This window comes from Melanaphis sacchari, unplaced genomic scaffold, assembly GCF_002803265.2.
Source record: "Melanaphis sacchari strain LSU unplaced genomic scaffold, SCAv2.0 Contig7_pilon_pilon, whole genome shotgun sequence".
NCBI classification, from domain to species: domain Eukaryota; kingdom Metazoa; phylum Arthropoda; class Insecta; order Hemiptera; family Aphididae; genus Melanaphis; species Melanaphis sacchari.
Window position 1 is genome coordinate 5,432,001 of NW_020271560.1, and position 20,591 is coordinate 5,452,591.

A 20,591-nucleotide genomic window follows, 5' to 3' on the forward strand; every position below is an offset into this window, starting at 1 on the left:
CCGATTATAGAAAAATTATTTAGGCAGCTGTTATGTTTATATAACAATTGAACATACCTATTCCTTATTGTAGCCTGAATAATATAGTTAAAAAGTTCTTAAAATTAGATTGTGATGACTAGTGAACACTCAGTGATCAGGTTCAATTAATAACTTTGACAAAGTTGTGCTGTTCAATTGTTGGCCATTTTAAGTAAAGTGAGGTCGACATAAAACAATTTTCATAGAAACAGTAATGGATTATGAAACTTACTAATTTGAAATTGAAATAGTATGTTTTAACAAGGTAGAATAGCATCTTGACATGTCTTTTAGTAATTAAATAATCACTAACTATAGTTAATTTATCTGTAAAACAACGTTCAACCATGCCAAAAAATGATTATCTAATTGACAGTCATAAAATATTTAATAATATTAGGTAACAAAGTCATTTGAAACTTGGCTATGTAGCTGTCATATAAATAAAAACCTATTCTAGGAAAAGTGATTTTATTAATCAGAAGTACCTAATTAGAGATTTATTTAACATTTTAGGTAAGTACCTACCTAATATTTTGTGACATTAATTTTTCATTTTAGGTCTTAAACTTTAAACTGAAAAAAAAAATGCTAAAAACATCAAGTAGAACATTTTTAAATATATTTTCACTTGATAATATTTTGCAAGCATATGGTTCAGTTGAAAAGATGGGCCCATCGCATTTTTATCCTAAAGTAACTTTATTGGACCCATGAATCAAAAAAATAGTCAATTTAAATGCAGATACAGTCTTGTTGAAGGTTAAATTAAGAGTTATTAAGAATTTAGAAATGGAGGTAAATAAAAATAATTAAAACAATTTTGATAATTTAGTTGTTAGAATTAACTAGGTAGGTATTTAAAAGAGAGTCAATATATAACATAATGTTGTTCTTACACATAAAATTTTGAATAACAATTTTTATTTATATTAATGTTGTATAAAACAACATACCTATTAATTATTATAAACAAATAAATACCTACTTATGAATATTTATTAAATACTTTATTTCACAGAATAAAAATTTACAATTATTTTATTTTTAATTATAAATTAAATTAACTTTAAAATCACATTAAAATTGTATTTAAAAGAGAATAGGTAATAAAGATTCTTTAATAATTTGTTTTTTTTTTTTCAATTTCATTGTTAGGCTTTGATAGTGACTGTAAGAAGTTGTATTTATAGGACAAAAAATCGAAAATATTATATAATTTTATAACATACATTATACTATGTACTATGTAGTATGTCCTACAAAACTTATAAATGTAAACGTAGCTTTATGCATGTAGAATGAAGACTGAGCTATGAACTATGAAGTATGAAGTAATAATTATGAACAGTATGATGAACACTATGAACTATGTACTGGTGCTGGGTTGAACGTGGTGGGGATATTAGGTGTGATCGTGCAGAGCAGTGTAAGGATGAACAAAAATATCAAGGTTTCATTAAAGCGCGGTACCTTTTTTTCGTGAGACAAGCTATCTATTAAATTATTCATAAGCAATCAAAAGATATTTAAAATTATCAAACGAATAATATTAAATTTTCAAATAATCAAACAATTTGAAATTATTTGAGTATTTGAAAATATACTATCGAATAGTTCGAATGTCGGATTATGCTCAGCAATATAAAAAAAATAAATAGTAGTCATAGGAAATAGTTCACAATAAATTAATTCAATTGTTGTATGGTAATTGGTAATAACTAATAGTTATAGGTTGTAGCAGGCTAACGTGGTGAGCTATTTTATGAACATTTTTACAGCTCGATGCAAAGTTATTTTAGTTTAACTTGTAATTAAAATCAGTCAGTGTTTTTATTCACATATTTGGTGTATTCGTCTCAATTATTATGAATATTAAATACGTCTAATTCAAATCATAATTATGATAATAAATGATAAATTATGAGTTATGACTTGTATCAGTTCTATATTCTTAATTGTCATGTACACGTCCTTATACAGTAAATACTGATACTAAAAAATACTTACAATTATTAATTAGTAATAATATGGTAATATAGCAGTATAGCACTAAAAGCTATAGTTCAATTAGTTTTAATTTTTGATCTTCATGCTGATCGTTAACATATTGCTTATTAGACGTGTAGTGTGTACTGTGTATAAGCATAAACTATATTGCAATTTCTATGTATACCTAATTTAAAACCACGATTTAAGATATACATTAATACATTATACACATATACATTTTAAATCGTGATTTTAGTATACAATACTACAATGTTTCAAGAATCAAGATGATGATAATTTAAAATTGTAAAAAAATACAGTCAACGCGTAATATAGTAATATACATCATTCCATCAATAGTAATATGAAATATTAAATAATAAAATATATCTATTGGCTATTATAAATTATTATTATTATTATTATTTAATATTTATTATTATTATGTTATGTTATAATTTTGTGTTTTCGTATGTGAATATTGTGAATATTGTGAATTTGTGAATGTGAAGCCGTGAAGGTGAATTATTGCGGTGTAGAGTTTTCATACATGTATGTGTGACGTGGCCATAGAGTATGCTTAATGGACGTGGCTAACCGCGGTTTTTCACACTTGTACGTTAGACAGCCTGTCAAAACATTGAAAGGATCGTCTTAGGAAAGTTGGTCAACGTGTAAGTACTTGATAAAAAAAAATATTTTGGCGTTTCTTTTCATTAATTTTGCTACAATTTTACGTATTGTTCCCAAATAATTATTTCTGCATTTCGTTCAAGTTGAACGTAAATCATTTATATTATTTGGTCGAGCTACATAATTTATATGTGTTATGTTTCTTTTGCTAAAAAGAATTACCGTTCTAGCCGTCGGTCGTGTTCGCTGTGTAACCGAACTTGGTCTTTAGGTAATCGCCATCACACATTTTCCAATTAAGAAAGAAGGCCGTTAATATTGCAGTTTACCCTAAGGTAAATAGATACAAAACAAATATAAAAATATAAGCGAATATCATTTACCTCTTGGCTATTATTATTAACGCGTTGAACGCTATGCCGTTACCAATCTTCCGGCAGAATGTTTTGCCAACGGGTCACCAACTATATTTTTAATATTATTATAATTATTATGTATTATTGGTATAAAAAAATAAAATAAAAATAGTAAATTTGTATTATTTTAAAAGATAAACAACTTCAGTCGTCTTTTCTTTTTTATAAACCTTTCCCTTGTAAGTTACCTTGATTATTTTCTTAAAATTGAACATGAGTAATTAGGTTACTAAAATGGTGTGGATTAAGGATGTTCTGTATGAATAAACACTTTTCTTAAATAAGCTCGTTCATTTTTCAATGTTATACCTTTTAATTAATGAATGGTAATAGTTTTTATTTGTATCTAAAGGTACAATATATTGTAAAATTTAGTAGGTATGTAAAAAAAGTTTTAATTTTTTTACTGATAAATTTGTTATACTAAAGCTAAAGAGTAAATAAAAATATTTACTATTAAGTAAATGCTATTTACTTATCTTCTAAATAAGTATCAGTTTTTGTTTAAATTATTTATTTTTTTTTATAAAAATCTTATTAGGAGTTATTTTGTATGTAATTAGTAATTGATAGTTACCAAATTAGATTTAAACTTTTAAGATTTCATTATTACAAAATATATTATCCATAATTTTGTTGGTATTTATAATATATTTCAAGTAATGTGAAACTGCCAACTAATATAGAATAAGTTAGTAATAATGTTTTTTTCAAATTTGAAAATAATTGTGTAATGATGTTCAAAACTATAAGTTCCATATTGAATAAAAGTGTATGGTCAATCTTATTGAATTAATATGTATTATTTTAATTATTTATTTGTTTATGCATTAATTTATTAACAATGGGCCTTGAGTAATATACATTTTATGAACATGCACATTATTTTATTGTATTTAATACAATAACTACATATTTAAAATATAAATAAATCAATTAATATTGTTCATTTAAAGTATTCAATAAAATTTTTGTATGAGTAAAATTCAAAATAGTCAATTAGTTTATTGGGCATCTGTATTACCTATATTGTAAGTTATTTTTTAAATCCATGTATTTAAGTAAATCAACTAAAAGATAGGTTATTTAATTTAAATTATTATTTTCAAATACTTTGATCTATTTTTTCCTGAAAATAATTGTAATTATTATGTATTATAATTTATGATATAACTAAATGTCTAAATTTAATTTATAAATATAACCAGGTATAAGCAAAATGTTGTTGATAAAGTTAATATTGGTCATTGAAATAGTATTTAATAGTATTTTTTTTATTAAGTCGAATTCGAATGGCCTTGTATTTAATAATGAACATAACTTATATTTATTGAATAGTTTAATTTTAATCTGATGTCACATTTTCACTTAAACAGTTAATACGGTGAATATACATGTCAAATACATATTACTTTTTAGTTTTTTACTTTATTTAAATGGTATAATGCATAATGGCATGTATACTTACCATATTTTTAAAGATTTATTGTACACTATTATGAAAACTTATTTTATTTAAATGCATCTGATATTGTTTGAGGTATAGAGTATACCATATATTTTAATTTTACAATGAATATTATTTCATGGTAGTTGCCTTTAATATTATACTTTATCATTTTGTTTTTTTGAAATTTATTAATTCAGTAAATTTGCTTTTTATCTAGCTGAATATAATAATTTGCTTTTATAAGTTGGATTAATATTCTGTAAAACTAACAAATATTTTAGGTAAATAAACATGACTTTTTAAAAAATGCAAGTAACCACTTATATTCTGTTTGATTTGACTTTTTTTTTTTTTACTTAGTAGTTAATGATATAATTAGGTAAGGTATGATAAACACTTCATAATGTTTTTTTATGAATATTTCATTCCATGATTTTGAAAATTCTAATAACTTCATTATACTTTATCTATCTTTCCCTTAGGTAAAAACAAATACATGTAAATTATGTTATATATATTTTTTTTTATTTTGCGTGGGTCATTTTATATAATTTATCAAACATTTTTATGCATAGAAAGATTTTAACAATGTTTATGGTTTCATAAAATATTTAAATTTAATTGTACAACAAATTCTTAAAACTATATTAAAATTAAAAAAAAATAAATAATAAAAGAAAATACTAGAGTAAGAAATAATTATTGATACATAAATTATGCAACTTCTATATTCTATACAAACTATTTTACAATAAATAACATGTAATTTTATGCAGCACAATCAACAAAAAAAATTTTCAAGTATTAGCTTTAATTTAAATTCATAAATAGAAATATAATGTTCTCAAAACAGCACTCTTTTCTTCAATCCATCTTCATATCTCTGAAACTTTAAAATAAAATATTAATTATAATTATATTTTCATATATACTATTAATAAAATGATTTAATTTTAAGCTATACAACTGCCATGTTATATTTAGAAGATATAATGTATATACTCTGACCACCAGGAGAATAAGTCACAGTCTGACAATAGTTAGTTCTGTATATCTCTTTGTGACATATTGTTACTGAGACCTGATTATATTATAGTTATTTCGGGATGTCTTGTGGGGATGCACAGAATTGGCATGTTTTATTGCTGGACTGAGTGTAGTTTTAATAATTATTTTGAAATTTAAATATTAGATTTTACAATTGTTATTTAGTAATATTTAAAAATATATATAATTTTTCGAATTTTTAATATTATAATATTTATTTGTATTGTTGTTTATTTTAGATAATACGATGATAAAAAATATATTTATGTACGCACAAGCTATATTATGGTAGTTATTTTAAGTAATTCTAAAGATTTCCTTATAGTAATCCCAAAGTAGAGTGTTAATATCTAACTGATGTGCAATAAGGTAGCAGAGGTCATATTTAAGATAGCTTTTTGTTTAATGTTTTATGATGTAAGAGAATTATGAAATCGATATTATGCAAATGTTGGAATTGAAAAGTTTTGCCTTTTACTAAACTAATTAAGTTTAATCCAATAGCAAAAATATAGTATATATTTATACATATTGATTTTTTATTGTAGGAGTATTTAAGGTTGGGTATATTAATATAAGTAAATCAATTACTAACTTAATATGTACACACTATGCACCTATTTATTTTTATCAAAAATATTTAATTATTTAAATTAATAAAGAATTAAACTAAACTAAAAAAATAATAATAATAATAACATTGTAATTTAATTAAATTAATTATGCTCGGAATCTTAATTTATAATAAAATTTTTAAAAATGCACAGTATTTTATATTATTTTTTCTTGATTGATATTTTTTTATCAATAAATGTATATTCCAATACTTTTATTTATTAAATATATACGAGGAAAATCAAAATATTTTTATTTTGTTAAAATAAATGTATACAGCTATTCAATTTTAAATTAATACAATACATTTTTATCTATGTTTTAGTTTTAAATATACTCTGATGATACATCACATATGGTATAGGTAAGAGGAAGGAGGGGACAAACCATTTTATTTTACTAGGAGTAAATAAATATTTAAAATATTAATACTTAGTAACTAAAGATAGTGATCATTCTTTAATGAACTTGGACTTTATAATCCTATGGTCTACTAAACATTCAGATGATTATTTTATGTATCTATATTCAACAAAATGTTAGCATAGTATTTATCATCTATATTTAAAATAAAATATTCAGAACTATTTAATGCAGATTTTATTTTGCAGACCAGTAATTTTTAAAATTTGATACTCTAGGTTTAGGGTTCTATGAGAGTTACCTAGGGACTCCATAAACATATTTAAATTTTGTACAATCAATTTTATTATATTTATATAATAATCATCAGGATATATATTTATTAACTTAAAAGCCATGTGATCAAAAATAATTGATAACCTCTACGGTAGACAAATTATTCAAATGTAATTACAATATATAAATTGTTTTAGATCACTTAATTTTGTAATTAGTTATGTTTACTTATTTTGAACATTTTTAGCTTCTAATGTGAATACATTATAGTAGATATAACAGATATTATGCTGATATTTCTTAAAGTTTAATATTTTATAATTCAAATAGGAACCATAGTTAATGGTTAGTTGTTTAATTGGCTATTATATTGAGTATGGTTATACAATTTTTGAAAACTAAATTTAAATAATTTTTAAAATAAAATATTAAGCAATTTAAATTTAATCTACAATTACTCATTATTCTACCATAAAATGGCTACATCTCAGAGATCTTTGAAAATATTCAATTCCGCCCTAAGAAACAAAATACAACATACCAATTCTGTTTATTCATAATATATAAATTAAAATAATATAATATCTTTATTTAAATATTATTCATGTGTACTAAATACAACCATATAATTATTTTATACACAAAATTGTTTATAATATATTTATATAGACTCGGGTGAGCGTGATAATTTTGCATAAATTCACAATTATTTGTGGTGCACTAAATAGTGTTAAAAATGAATATTAATATAAGGTGGAAATATTGATTCTGGTGAAATAATCTAATATATAGTATAGAATTAAATAAAAGTTTATTTTTTCATAAAATGGTTAAATTTCTAAAAATGTTTATACATATTAGAGTATATAGGTAATATAAAATAAATATTCTATCATTTATATTTTATTTATAATTATAACTTATATGTTACCTAAGTCAAGACAATTTATCGTTATTGACAATTTGTAATAAAAAGTTTTGAGTGAAATAAAAATCTAAAAATCCTTTAAATTACTCAGGACAAACCAATTGTATAGCCATAAAGCAGTAAAAACATATATTTATAATCATATCACTAAAATATATTAATATTAAATGGTGTGATTAAGTTTTTTTGGGATATTAATTTTGTTTCTTCATAAATCCCACTAGGTATAACAAAATAAAATTATATTTTTAGCTCATGCATTTACCTGTAAATGCTTGTTAATTATAATAATAACTTAAAATTCTGAAATATTTTAACATAATATTATTATATTTATATAAAATGCATAAATTTATAATACATTATTAAGTATTTATAAATCTTACTAACCATTAACACATATTTGTGGTAAACCTGATAATTTTTAAGCATCTATTTAAAAATATAATTATATATTAAATTTATTGTTACAAGTATATTCCTGTATTCCTCTATTTTAATTTTTATCTATTCTATGAAACAATAGGTTATATAATATTAATTTATTTAATAATTTTAATACTTGATGAAGACTATGTTAAGAATTATCACTAATTTTTATTTATTCAAGGCGTATTGTTTACAAATTTATTTTTATTGATTGTTTTAAACTATTCATGGTTATTCTTTTAATTAAAAAAATTATATAAATTGGTATGATTTAACAAAATATATTAAGTGATAATAATCTCCAGTAGAGGGTTTGTAGAGCACTAAGATGTGAATAGAGAAATTATTTTAATTTAATATGAATTACTTACTGTAAATATTTATAGCTTACATCAAATACTAATTTTTTTAAGGTTGAGTATGCCACTAATTTTGGGAAATAGAACACAATGTTTACTGTTTATTAATTAAGTCTGTAAGTTATTTATATTGGAATATCAAAACACTTCATTTGTTGTGAGTACAGAAAATTTGTATGTATATTATTAGTAAAATGTTTGGCCTGTGTGTAAGAGTATATTGTAGAGTATTTAACCAACAACCATCAAGTTATTATAATTTATAAATTAATTTCTTAATTAGACATATCATATCTAATACTGATTATTTTTTTATTAAAAAATGGAAGTGACTTATTTTGTTATTTGAAAATACAGTAATCATTTTTTTAAAGTTATTTTAAATTCTAAGAATCTTTAATTCAATAATTATTGAAACCACTAGAGTTTAACAGTTATAAACTAGGAAAATAGATTTTCTATCATATTTATATTTTAATTAAAATAATTTCACTAAATAATCAATATATAACTAAAATATTTTGTATGAGTATCCCGTGTGGATTTGCTTTAACTTTTAGTAAAGGAAATATCAACTGGACAAAAATTAGTTTTTACAATTTTTCTATAAACTAAAATTTTAAAAATCACATGAAATTTCTTTTACAAACAATATTTTAATTTGAGGTTATTTATCCAAATATCAATAGTTACAAATTAAATGTGTTAGATTTTTCTTTTGTTTTATTCAGTGATCATATCATAATATTAAAATTCAATTTAATAATTACAAGTTTATACTTAACAAATTTATGTATTAGTATTAACGGTAACTATAATATTGAAAATAATCGTGGTTTGTGGTCAAAAATTTATATGTTGGCAACTGTAAACAACTATTAATATGAATAATAATATTATTTTTTCTGATTAATAAAGAAACAGTAAAATGATAATTGATATTTTAAAGTGAGCTATAAAAGAATAAAATTTAAAAAACAGAAGGGGTCGGTGTGTCATTACACAACCAAGTGTAGATATGGTATTGTTCATTTTTTATATTTACTTACTATATTTTGTTAACTAAAAAAAATATATTCGAAATTACACAGAAAAAAATATTGAAAATACATTTTTTTTAACAATAAACAAAATACATTATATAGCTTTTCTGTTTTGATGAGAAATCAATAAATATTAATTTATATTAATGTGTACAGTAATTAGATATAATGTAGTATTTTACTGAATTTAACATTAATCTCACGATAATTTTTACTAATTAAAATATCAATAAATCAATTTTATAAACAGATCCTTTAAATCTAGATAATGGTTTTTAACTTAAGTATGATGGTTAAATTTGCTGACATTTTAAATTCTCACATAAATATAAAATTGTGTTTCAAATTACAAAGTTTTTTCAAATATTTTTTATAGTCATATTTATAATTTATATAATAATAATTATGCTCTAATGGACATTACTATAATATATTTCTGACAAACACGCAACACATAATATAAATAAAATGCATTCACGCAAAATCATTTTTATGGTTTTTAAGTCAAAATAAAATCACCTACTCTAAAAGCTATGGATAATAATATTTTTGTGAATTTAACACATAATTTTATCTAGCTATTATTATCTAAAAATGAATTATCTATTTTCATTTACAAAACATTATTTTGAATTAGAATTTTAGGTATGCCAAATAAAAAATAAAATACAAAATTGATATGTCAAATCTTTAAAATATATTTATACTTCTAGTTATTGGTGATTTTACTCTTAAGATTACTTAAAAATCATTTAAAATTTGTCTTGTCTGTCGGGTGCATTGGAGAAAATACTTACTAAAAAATACATTGATTTTTTCAAGTGATAGAAAAGACAAATTAAAAAAAATTAATAAAATACTACTTAAATGAATTGACAAAAAAACCACAGGTATTTTATTACTTGACAATTAATTATGATGATTTTTATATCTTTTATACAACATATTATATTGATGTATGTAATTTAAGAAGTTGTGTCATATTAATTTATATTCAGTAAAATTTAATATAAATAAATCTTGTTAAAATAATTTAACTTGATTATCATTTCATACAATTAAAATTTAAATTAAATGTTTAGTACACATATATTTAATATATATTTTGTAGAAAAATGTTATAATTATATAAAGTTATATTGTTATTATTTTTTTAAATATCATACATTTCATGTGTATTTTAGAGTAGAAAATTCATATTATTTATCAAAGGGGCATCATTAGGTTTATTTTCATTTTTAATAGGTATTTTTTTATTATTTATACAATAACTGGTCATGAGATTATAAATTGCATTTTTTTTATGTTTGAATACAGCATTAAATAGATATTTTTTATAAATGTTGATCATTTTCAATAAAGATACTTAATTTGATATGTAAATAAATATACACATCATTCTGATTAAAATAAATGATAACTCACAAAAATAATGTAAACACTTTATTTTAATAATCAACTGATAAAATAAGAGTGAATTATTTTACAAAACATTAGCACTTTTTTAATCATTTTATTTAAATGTATATAATTTATTTTCTAATGTTGATGATGGATTGGACATATAGTATTTATCGAAGTAGGGTTTCAATTTTTCAATTAGATTAAATAGGAACTTTTTAATAAATTTGAGTTTCATATTTTAAAATTATTTTGGCTTTGAACTAAGGCTCTAAATTCTAAATTGAAAAGGTGTAGACACTTAAATCTTGTTTACTTAAATATTAATAATAACTGTTTAAAAATTATTTTATAATTATAAATTAAATTAAAATGTCATAAAAAGAAAATGTAGTCATTAATTACTTAAAAATAAAAATGTTTAAATGATTTAAATTTGAAATTAATTAACCAATAATTATACCTAGATTTTAATTTGTTTTTAGTGTATATTATATTAAAATAATTAATGAATATTCTACTATTAAGGTAACCATAATAACTTAGCTACTTAAAAATTACATATAATATTATATTTGATTTATTTATATTAAATATTGTATATTTAATTAATTTTAAATTTATAATGTATTTAACTGGATACTTTTTTGATTGATTATTGAAATTGTTCGTTACATTATGTTATGTTCAACTAAATTATAGAAACAAGATGATGTTTAAATTATTTTAATAATTTCATAAAGAGATTTTTGAGGTGCTTTTTAGTGAACAAAATGTAATAATAGCAAGAATAAAACTTGATTACAAAATAATATGCAGGTAAAATTAAAGAAAAAAGTATGCACTTAAAATTTAAGTTTATATCTAGAATAAATATATATTTTTATACTATCTGGGATAGTTTTATATTACATTTTTAAATTATAAAATTAATAATTATTTATGTAATATTTATATTGATATATCTAAGTTACTGTATTAAAAATAATTTTCATACAAATAGCAAAATATAAATGTATAAATTTTTTTTAAATTTTTATTATTTATCTGTAATCTAGGGTTTTAAAAATTTCAAATTTTATTGAAGTTTAAATTAAAATTAATTTAGCATTAATTATATTTTTTATGTATTACAAAGCAACTAATTAGTTTGATAGAAATAAAATGAGGGAACTAGATTAATAGTATAGTTAACTTTATTCGTACCAAGTATTAAAATACTTAAGTATAATTATCTAAGTTTTTGTATTAAATATCATATTAATTATAACTATTTTAATTATACATTGCAAATCTTCAAGTATTTTACCCTTTTTTTCATTTATAATATTCAAATTCTGAATTTTTAGTACTACCTAAGGAGTATTCCATATTGATATAAACGTTTGTTTTTAAAATGAGAACTCTATCTTTTTTACTAGATATTTTTAAGAAATAATAATGTGTCTAGTTTAAAATTTGAACAAGTAGTTTCTCGGTTATTAAAATTTTATTAATAAGGATAATAGTCCTTAAAAATGATGTTATAAAGGCAAAACAAATGTATCTAGGATATGATATTAATAACTAGATTTTTTAATCACCAGAGCCTACATATCTGCCAAATCCATTATAATTAACTTATTATCTTTAGTACACATAGTCAAAAACCTAAAAACTACTCGTTCATTCAAGTTATGACTGATTTTGATATATTTACATTTAATTATCGATTAATAATTTACCTAAAGGGAGGTTATCATTTGAAAAACAAAAGTTTTTATCTTCAAAGGAAATTTATTAAGTATTACAATAAATCTTAAGAATTTGAAAATACAGTTTTTAGATAAATTAAACATTAGAAAAACAGGTTTTTAAGTAACTGAATTATTTAGAGGGAAAAATGATGAAAATGCATGATAAATCACTTTATATATTCAAAATTACTAGAATAATAATTTAAAGTAATAATTAATTATAGCACTTATCAGCTTAAATATAATTATATTTTATTAATTTATAGAATAGGTATATTTTGAAAATAATTTGTGCTTTTATACATGCTTATATTAAAATGAGTATACATTAAATAAAATATTGTTAGTTTATTTATTAAGTATAATAAATAATTTTAATGGATAACTCAAGTAAAGGATAAAATATCAATAAATATTGACTACCTAAATGCAAATAAATATATATTTTAAATATTTCCATGTCTACTAGTCTACTATATTATTTTTTATTATTATGTGTATGGTCTAACCAATGTGTAGTATAATAATACAAATTATGTAAAAAAAAAAATAAAAAAAAATATGATTGTTAATATATAATAATCGAACAGTTTACCTTTAAATCTGGTAATGTAGTGCCGTTCACAGTTATTTTTCGTATTATATATATTACGCACTTGTCGAATAGATATTTTTCGTTTTTTTTTTTTTTTTTAATCCAAAACCGAATACGTACAGACAACCTCGTTGAACGTTTGATTATTAGTGACTGACGAGTGACGACTGTTATCATTTATGTTGTTATATTATTAAATTGTATTGTCATCGTGAACTACAGTGTTCACGTATGTCTGATTATTTTTCTAACTCAATACATTTGTTGTGTGATGGTAATTTAGTTTCAATTTAATTACCTAAGTTTTCATTTTCTATAACAAGTGCATTTTTCAATTATCCAATTTCATATCACCTTATTACTCTTAGAATTTTGGTGAAGAGTGTTGAAAATTTATTGGAATACAATTATAATTTTTGAGATAAAAAATATTGTATTTGTGTTTATCATCCATGGATCTGTTTTCGTAACTTGTTTTTCTAGGTTGGGTCTATGATTTTGCGTTTGTGATTTGTGTTAAGCATTTAGCAAGTAGGTTTTTTAATTTTTTCAATAATTTCAATTTTCAAGACTTAGCAGCATTTGTCACTGTTTGAAAATATGACATATTTTTACTACAATAATGTTCAAATATAATCATAGGTGATTGTCGTATTTATACGCCGCCAAGACCATGAGCTTTGGCGAAACTATTTTACGTAAATACGGCTGGACTCAAGGTAAACAAATAATTATTTTTTTCAGAAACACATGCAACTTCTAAAGAAATAAAATTGTTTTTATCCTGTTGTTTGTAACCATTCCTGATTTATATGTTTTACCAAAATATTAAGTACATTATACTTTGTCTTTTGTTAACGATGTGTTTGTACACTTGCTTGAAATCTGTCTATCGGTTCGAATCTTAGTGCATTTGCTACATTTGGCATTGTAAATTGATATTAATACACTAAATAAATGTTTATCATATTCTATGTCAAATAATTTGTGCTGGTGATCATTTATTAGTTTTCAACACTAGTCAATTATTTGGATCGTTTTTAGGCATGTATTTGGTAATTAATTAATCATGGTTGAACAGATACAAATTATTAATTCAAAAAAAGTATTTTAACATTTTTCCTTTGTTTGAATTATAATAGAGTGATGTATTTATAAAAAACTTTCTATACAAAATATGTTGTATCTTAAGATGCCCATGAATATCATATTGTTTACTATTTTATTAATCATTTAGATTATTGTGTTATAAGATTAATTTTCAATTATATGGTGAATATATTTTTGAGTATAATAATGTCTTACTTATACCTTAATGATTGTGGTATGGACATATTTATAATTAAATAAAACTATTATAAGGAATAAAATGTAATATATTCTATATCGAAACTTAATCTGTTGTTCAATCGAAGAAGTTTTGATAATATGTAATACTTCAAAAGTATTTAACTAACAATATATCAATGTTAAATTTAATAAATGGCTATTTATTTTGTACAATTTAATATGTGTATTTGGTATCATTTTCATTTGTTTCACTAATATAGTTATATATTTCATTTAAATCATATTAAGATGAGTAAATCTTATGAGTATGATAAAATTAATTTGAACATATGAGTTAATGTTATAGAATGATATTGCCAAGTATATTATTTTGAAAAATGAATTATATTATTATTAATATATTTTTAAATTTGTATTGCCGGTAAACATGGCTTGATAAATAAACGATAATATAATTTGATATTATAACAGTATAATAGAAGCATTATATTTTAAAAGTTAAAATAATTATTCCATAATATTAATATTTTTAGCTTTCCTTTGTATATTATTATTGTTATAAACATTATGTATTATATACTATGGATTTAGTATGCATTATTGGTACATAAATATTAGATTTTAAATTTTACCTAAAAATAAAACAAGGTTATTTGTTAATTCAATTTCATACAGACATCCTTATGTTTAAGAGCTAATCTTTAACCAATTATTCTAATTACTTATTAGTTTATACTTAATAAGAAATATTTATAATTATTGGTTTAGTATCATCTAAAATTACTTGTTAGTTTATAGTTTTAACTCTATTTTTAATTTATATTATATTTAATGTATTATGTTTTCAAAATTTGTTGTATAAATAATATCTTTCTTGATTTTTCATGCATTCAGTTGAGGAATAAATAAATAAAAATATAAACATGGTTATTGTTTATTTTGTAATCTTCATGTACTAATAGCCAATAGGAAACACAATGGGTAGTAAATATTATGCATTATTTAATTGCATTTATCTTTAGTTATGTATCATTTGGACTAACATATAGACTAATTGTGTTTAGGGTGGTGAGCGCCATGCATGAGGATCGTTGGTACTTCTCAAAAGAGCAGCTGGAGAATACACCCAGCAAACGATTTGGCATCGATGCTGATAAAGAGCTGTCATACCGACAGATTGCTGCCAACCTCATTCAAGAGATGGGCCAAAGGTTGCACACCACCCAACTGTGTATAAACACTGCCATTGTGTATATGCACCGTTTCTACATGTACCATCCTTTTACGCTATTTCATCGTAATGCAATAGCTACTGCATGTCTTTTTCTTGCTGCTAAGAATGAAGAACAACCAAGAAAATTGGAACATGTTCTCAAGGTTTCCATAATTTGTCTAAATAAACAACATGGTCATAATTTTCATCACATTGATAATAAATCTGAAGTTTATTTAGAGCAAGTACAAGACTTGTTAAAAAATGAAGAAACTTTGTTAAAAACTTTAGGTTTTGAAACAGCCATTGATCACCCTCATACTCACATAGTAAGATGTTGTCATTTGGTTAGAGCTAGCAAAGATCTCGCCCAGACAGCATATTTCATGGCATCCAATAGTCTACATTTAACCACCATGTGTGTCCAATATAAACCAACCATTGTTGCTTGCTTTTGTATACATTTAGCTTGCAAGTGGTCAAAATGGGAGTTAAAAGATAGTATGGAAGGAAAACCATGGTTTTGGTATGTAGATCAAAGTGTAACAACTGAACTGCTAGAACAATTAACTACAGAATTTTTAACAGTATTTGATAAGTGTCCATCACGCCTGAAAAAACGATTAATGGCTACTAATACAATGGACAAAAATGGAGCATTAGCAAATTATTGTTCTTCTCAACAAATGCAATCACCAACCCCTCCTTTGCCTTCTAATTATAAACATCAGGGTCATTCCCGAATGGTAAATGCCAGGCCTACGCCGTCCAAATTTTCTAATCCTATAGTCTTCCAACCTCCAACCAGAACTAATGGTGTTCCAAATGATCACAAATTTGTAATACCTGCTACTAGACCTGTTCCTACTAAAGAGCAGCCTACACCAATTGTTAATAAACCACTAGCACCAGTAAAACCTAAAGTTGAAATACCAACAACATTAAATAATAATAGTAAAAACGAAATTCTCCCACAAAGACCTAAATCAATACCTAAACCTCCAGAACAAGTTAATAAACAGGAAGTTATAATAAAACAAGAAATGGTTGTCAAACCTGAACCTATTCGAAATCAATTTTCTGCTAGCCGTGATAACCATTCTGAAGTTATAACGAGTGTGCTCAAAGAAATGACCAAGCATAATGATTTAAATATTTTATCTGTGATTAAATCTCCTCGAGAATCTCCACCCAAAGTTAAAAAACCTTCGATATTTAGTCCAGTACCTGAAGATGAACCACAAGATGTTAAACCTTTTATTATTAAATCTGAACCATCAGAAAATATTGTTATTAAATCTGAACCAATAGATGAAAGTTACAATAAATCTGAACCACTAATGGAAAGTTACAGTAAATCTGAACCATTAATGGAAACTTATATTAAATCCGAGCCAATGAGCCCTGAAACACTGGATATACCTAAATTTGATCCAGAGCTTTTGTTGAATCCTGTTGGTCCAACTGGTACTGTTGAAATGGACGGAGAAACTTGTAGTTCAAATACACATAAAAAGAAAAAGAAAAAACATAAAGAAGAAAAACGAGAAAAAAAGAAACATAAAAAAGATAAAAAACATAAGGATGGAGAACATAGACATCACAAGCATAAAGATAAACACAAAGAACCAGAACCTATTAGAATTACAATACCAAAAGAAAAAATTAAACAAATTCCACCTGTAGTTATAACTACACCACATTCTCCACCTAGAGGCATTAAGTTAAAAATTGCCAAAGAACGAATTGGAGGTAATGGTCCGGGGTCTGGAAGTAGTTTACGTATTAAAATCAGTAAAGATGACAGAGGATTAAAAAGGGATCATAGTCCAAATGAAACCACTCCAAAGAGAAATCGCAAAGAACGAAGAGATTCTGATTCTGGATTAGGTTTTAGTCAAAGTTAGTATTTATTGTTTGTAAACTAGAATCGAAACTATATATCATACATCATTATTTTTTTTGTTTTTATAACAAAACAGAGTGTTTGAATAAGTATTTTTCATTTGTTTTTTTTTTGTTTTATAAAAATGAATTTATAAATTGGAAAATGGAACAAAAAAAAAAAAAAAAACATTTTGCAAATACTTTTTCTCTTAGATAAATGTTTCGATTTCTGGTGTGTGTCGTTGTGCAATATAATAATAATATAATGCTCTTCCCGACACTTGATTTTATGTTTTCATTTTGTTGTTAACAATTTAAGTGCCTTTATTTTGTTTGGTCTTTTATTATTTTTATATACATAATAAGTCAAACATAATTCACTTAACGAGTAGACCTCCTAGTACTTACTCGTACACATAAATATTATAAATAGCTAATATCATCATCTCACACGTCAAGCTATAAACTATAATATTGATTTTGTGATAATTGACGGATATGCGTCAAACTTATTTGTACCACTACCATTGTAAATATTGTAATGTCGACTGAGTTAACAATCATAGAAAAAAAAATTATGGTTTTTAGGAATTTACATATTAAACATTGTATTTTGCAGAGCTCATAATATATACTTTTCTTTTTTTCCAAACTCCTTAAGACCTAAATGTTCAATATTCTAGTAAATAAATTTTTTTAAATTGTATATTTTGTATTTGTACTTGGTTATGTAATTATTTTTCTGCGTACATAAGTAAAAAAAAATGTTGTTAATAATGTACTTTTTTTTACTTAACATTTTTACTATCCTCAATTTCTTTTTGCATACCTAATTTTATAAGTTAATGTGTTTTAACAAAATTACAAAAAACAACAAAAAAAAGGTTCATTAATAATAATATGTGAATGTGTGACCCAATCAAATAAAATTATGAATATTAAGTACATCATAAATTTAAAAAAAAATTAGTTTGCTAAACCTATACCATTTAGCAACATATAGACATTAAAAGAAAGCTTTATGTTCTTGGTATAATCCCTGAACCTTGCTTTGAAATATTATATAAAAAAAATGTATCCAACATTATATATGATGCCAATCGATTAACCAATTATAACTATTGTTATTTATCTCATATGCACCAGTACATATAAACTTCAAAAATTAATGGAAGATCTACAAATTATATTGATGTATAGTGTGCTTACATTGAACCGATTGACAGTCAAGCAAATTTACACATTTAAGTACCAAATTATACCAAACAGCTTCTTTGTTCCATCGAAATAATGTGTTTTTTTCTGATTGATATCAAATGGTTAGGCAAGGGTCTAGGCAAAAATGAAGACGGGATTGCTGCTCCTGTCCGTGCAAGTCTAAAATTTGATCAAACTGGAGTTGGCTATGACACAGCTAATGCAGAATTGTATGGAGATAAATGGTGGACTCGTACTTACAATGATACTTCTAAAGGAATAGATGTCAAAAATAAAGTAATGACTAATGAATTCAATTTGATATAACATTTAAAATGTAAAAAAAAGTGAATAAAAAATAATAATAATAATGAATATTATTTAATAAATTTAGTATTTAATATTTCTAGATTATATTAAATACTAGATTTAATTTGATAAAATATTCTTTTTCAGAACGGAAATGTTATTTTTAAATCAAAAAAAAAAAAAACTAAGGTAATTTGTATTTATTATAATATGCATACCATATGCATGTGTAAAAGTATATCCTATATCTTTCGTGTAACATGATATTTAAAATGTTTTAATTAATAAATTGTTTTTGTTTAGAAAATTAAAGTCGAAGAAGTTAAGTCCACGTTTGAATTATCAGACGAACAGTTATTTCAAGCTTGTGGTGGGATTACTTGTCATAAGTATGTTAAAGACAAATATATTAAATAAATTTTATGTGAAAAAAATTGTGATAACTATAAACCCAATATTGTTTCAGAGCTGCTAGGCATGGATTTAATATGGATGGAAAATTGGCTAGATTACGTAAACAGGATGAGCAATTATTAGCCTCTCATGAAAAAAAAGAAAAAAACAGTGGCACGGAGAATAAAAATTATAAAAAGTAATTGTACTATTTTATGGAAAACTCTTTGTTTATAATTTTTAGACAAGAAACATAATTATACAAATAACATACACATAAATATCAAACATATATTTTTACTAAATGTACACAAAATTGAAATAATCGTATAAAAAAAATATAATAAATCAAGAACGTAATTATCAAAACAACATAATATTATACACATTGTTATATTACTATATTACACTATAAAATGGTCTTTATTATATTATGTTTCCTCTTAATTTTAATAATAATTACACATACAATTTGAGCTTGAGGAAAACGTTCAATGTTTGCCCTTACAATTAAATATGGCAATTTGTCACCTATTTTAACAATACTAGGCAAACTGAATATATCTGAGCAAATCAATAAGAATACAATTTACGCAAAAGTAAGCAAATTTTACTAACATTACATTTTTACTCGAAATAAATACTTATGAATAATTTGATTGGAATTATTATGATTGTGGTTGCGTTAATTTAGTTATATACACTGAACGCATCCTATTAATGGAACTTAAATCAAAAGTATCTATAAACGCTTAACTAAACAGTCGTCAATAATTATTTTAGTACGGCATATTCAATATTATTATAATTTATGTAAAGCGTACGTTTTTGATAAATTTATAATATAGGTAAGTTGTAAGTACAAGTTGTTACGGTTTGACAACGCGAGAATATTTTATGGTAAGTTTATAGTTCTATACAAAATAAATATAGTTAATTACAAAAGTACAAAACACGCGATTACGAGAAGAAAACTATGCAAGTAATTAAAAATAGGT

General features: G+C 23.1%; 2 protein-coding genes across 3 annotated transcripts; both read left to right on the plus strand.

Annotated features, from left to right (window-relative positions):
* Positions 1-2,710: 2,710 nt before the first annotated feature.
* On the plus strand, positions 2,711-17,979 carry LOC112601599 (cyclin-T1). 2 transcript variants are annotated; one of them, XM_025349302.1, is made up of 2 exons: positions 2,711-2,981; positions 15,659-17,979. In XM_025349302.1, the coding sequence occupies exon 2, from the start codon at positions 15,672-15,674 to the stop codon at positions 17,712-17,714; it is 2,043 nt and encodes a 680-aa protein (XP_025205087.1). In that variant the 5' UTR covers positions 2,711-2,981; positions 15,659-15,671; the 3' UTR covers positions 17,715-17,979. The 2 variants fall into 2 exon arrangements, with proteins under 2 accessions (XP_025205087.1, XP_025205088.1); XM_025349303.1 differs by lacking the exon at positions 2,711-2,981 and adding an exon at positions 15,489-15,575.
* On the plus strand, positions 13,785-19,819 carry LOC112601600 (G patch domain-containing protein 4). Its single transcript, XM_025349304.1, has 5 exons — positions 13,785-14,023; positions 19,019-19,188; positions 19,348-19,389; positions 19,504-19,589; positions 19,667-19,819. The coding sequence occupies exons 1-5, from the start codon at positions 13,978-13,980 to the stop codon at positions 19,794-19,796; spliced, it is 474 nt and encodes a 157-aa protein (XP_025205089.1). The 5' UTR covers positions 13,785-13,977; the 3' UTR covers positions 19,797-19,819.
* The last annotated feature ends 772 nt before the right edge of the window (positions 19,820-20,591 follow it).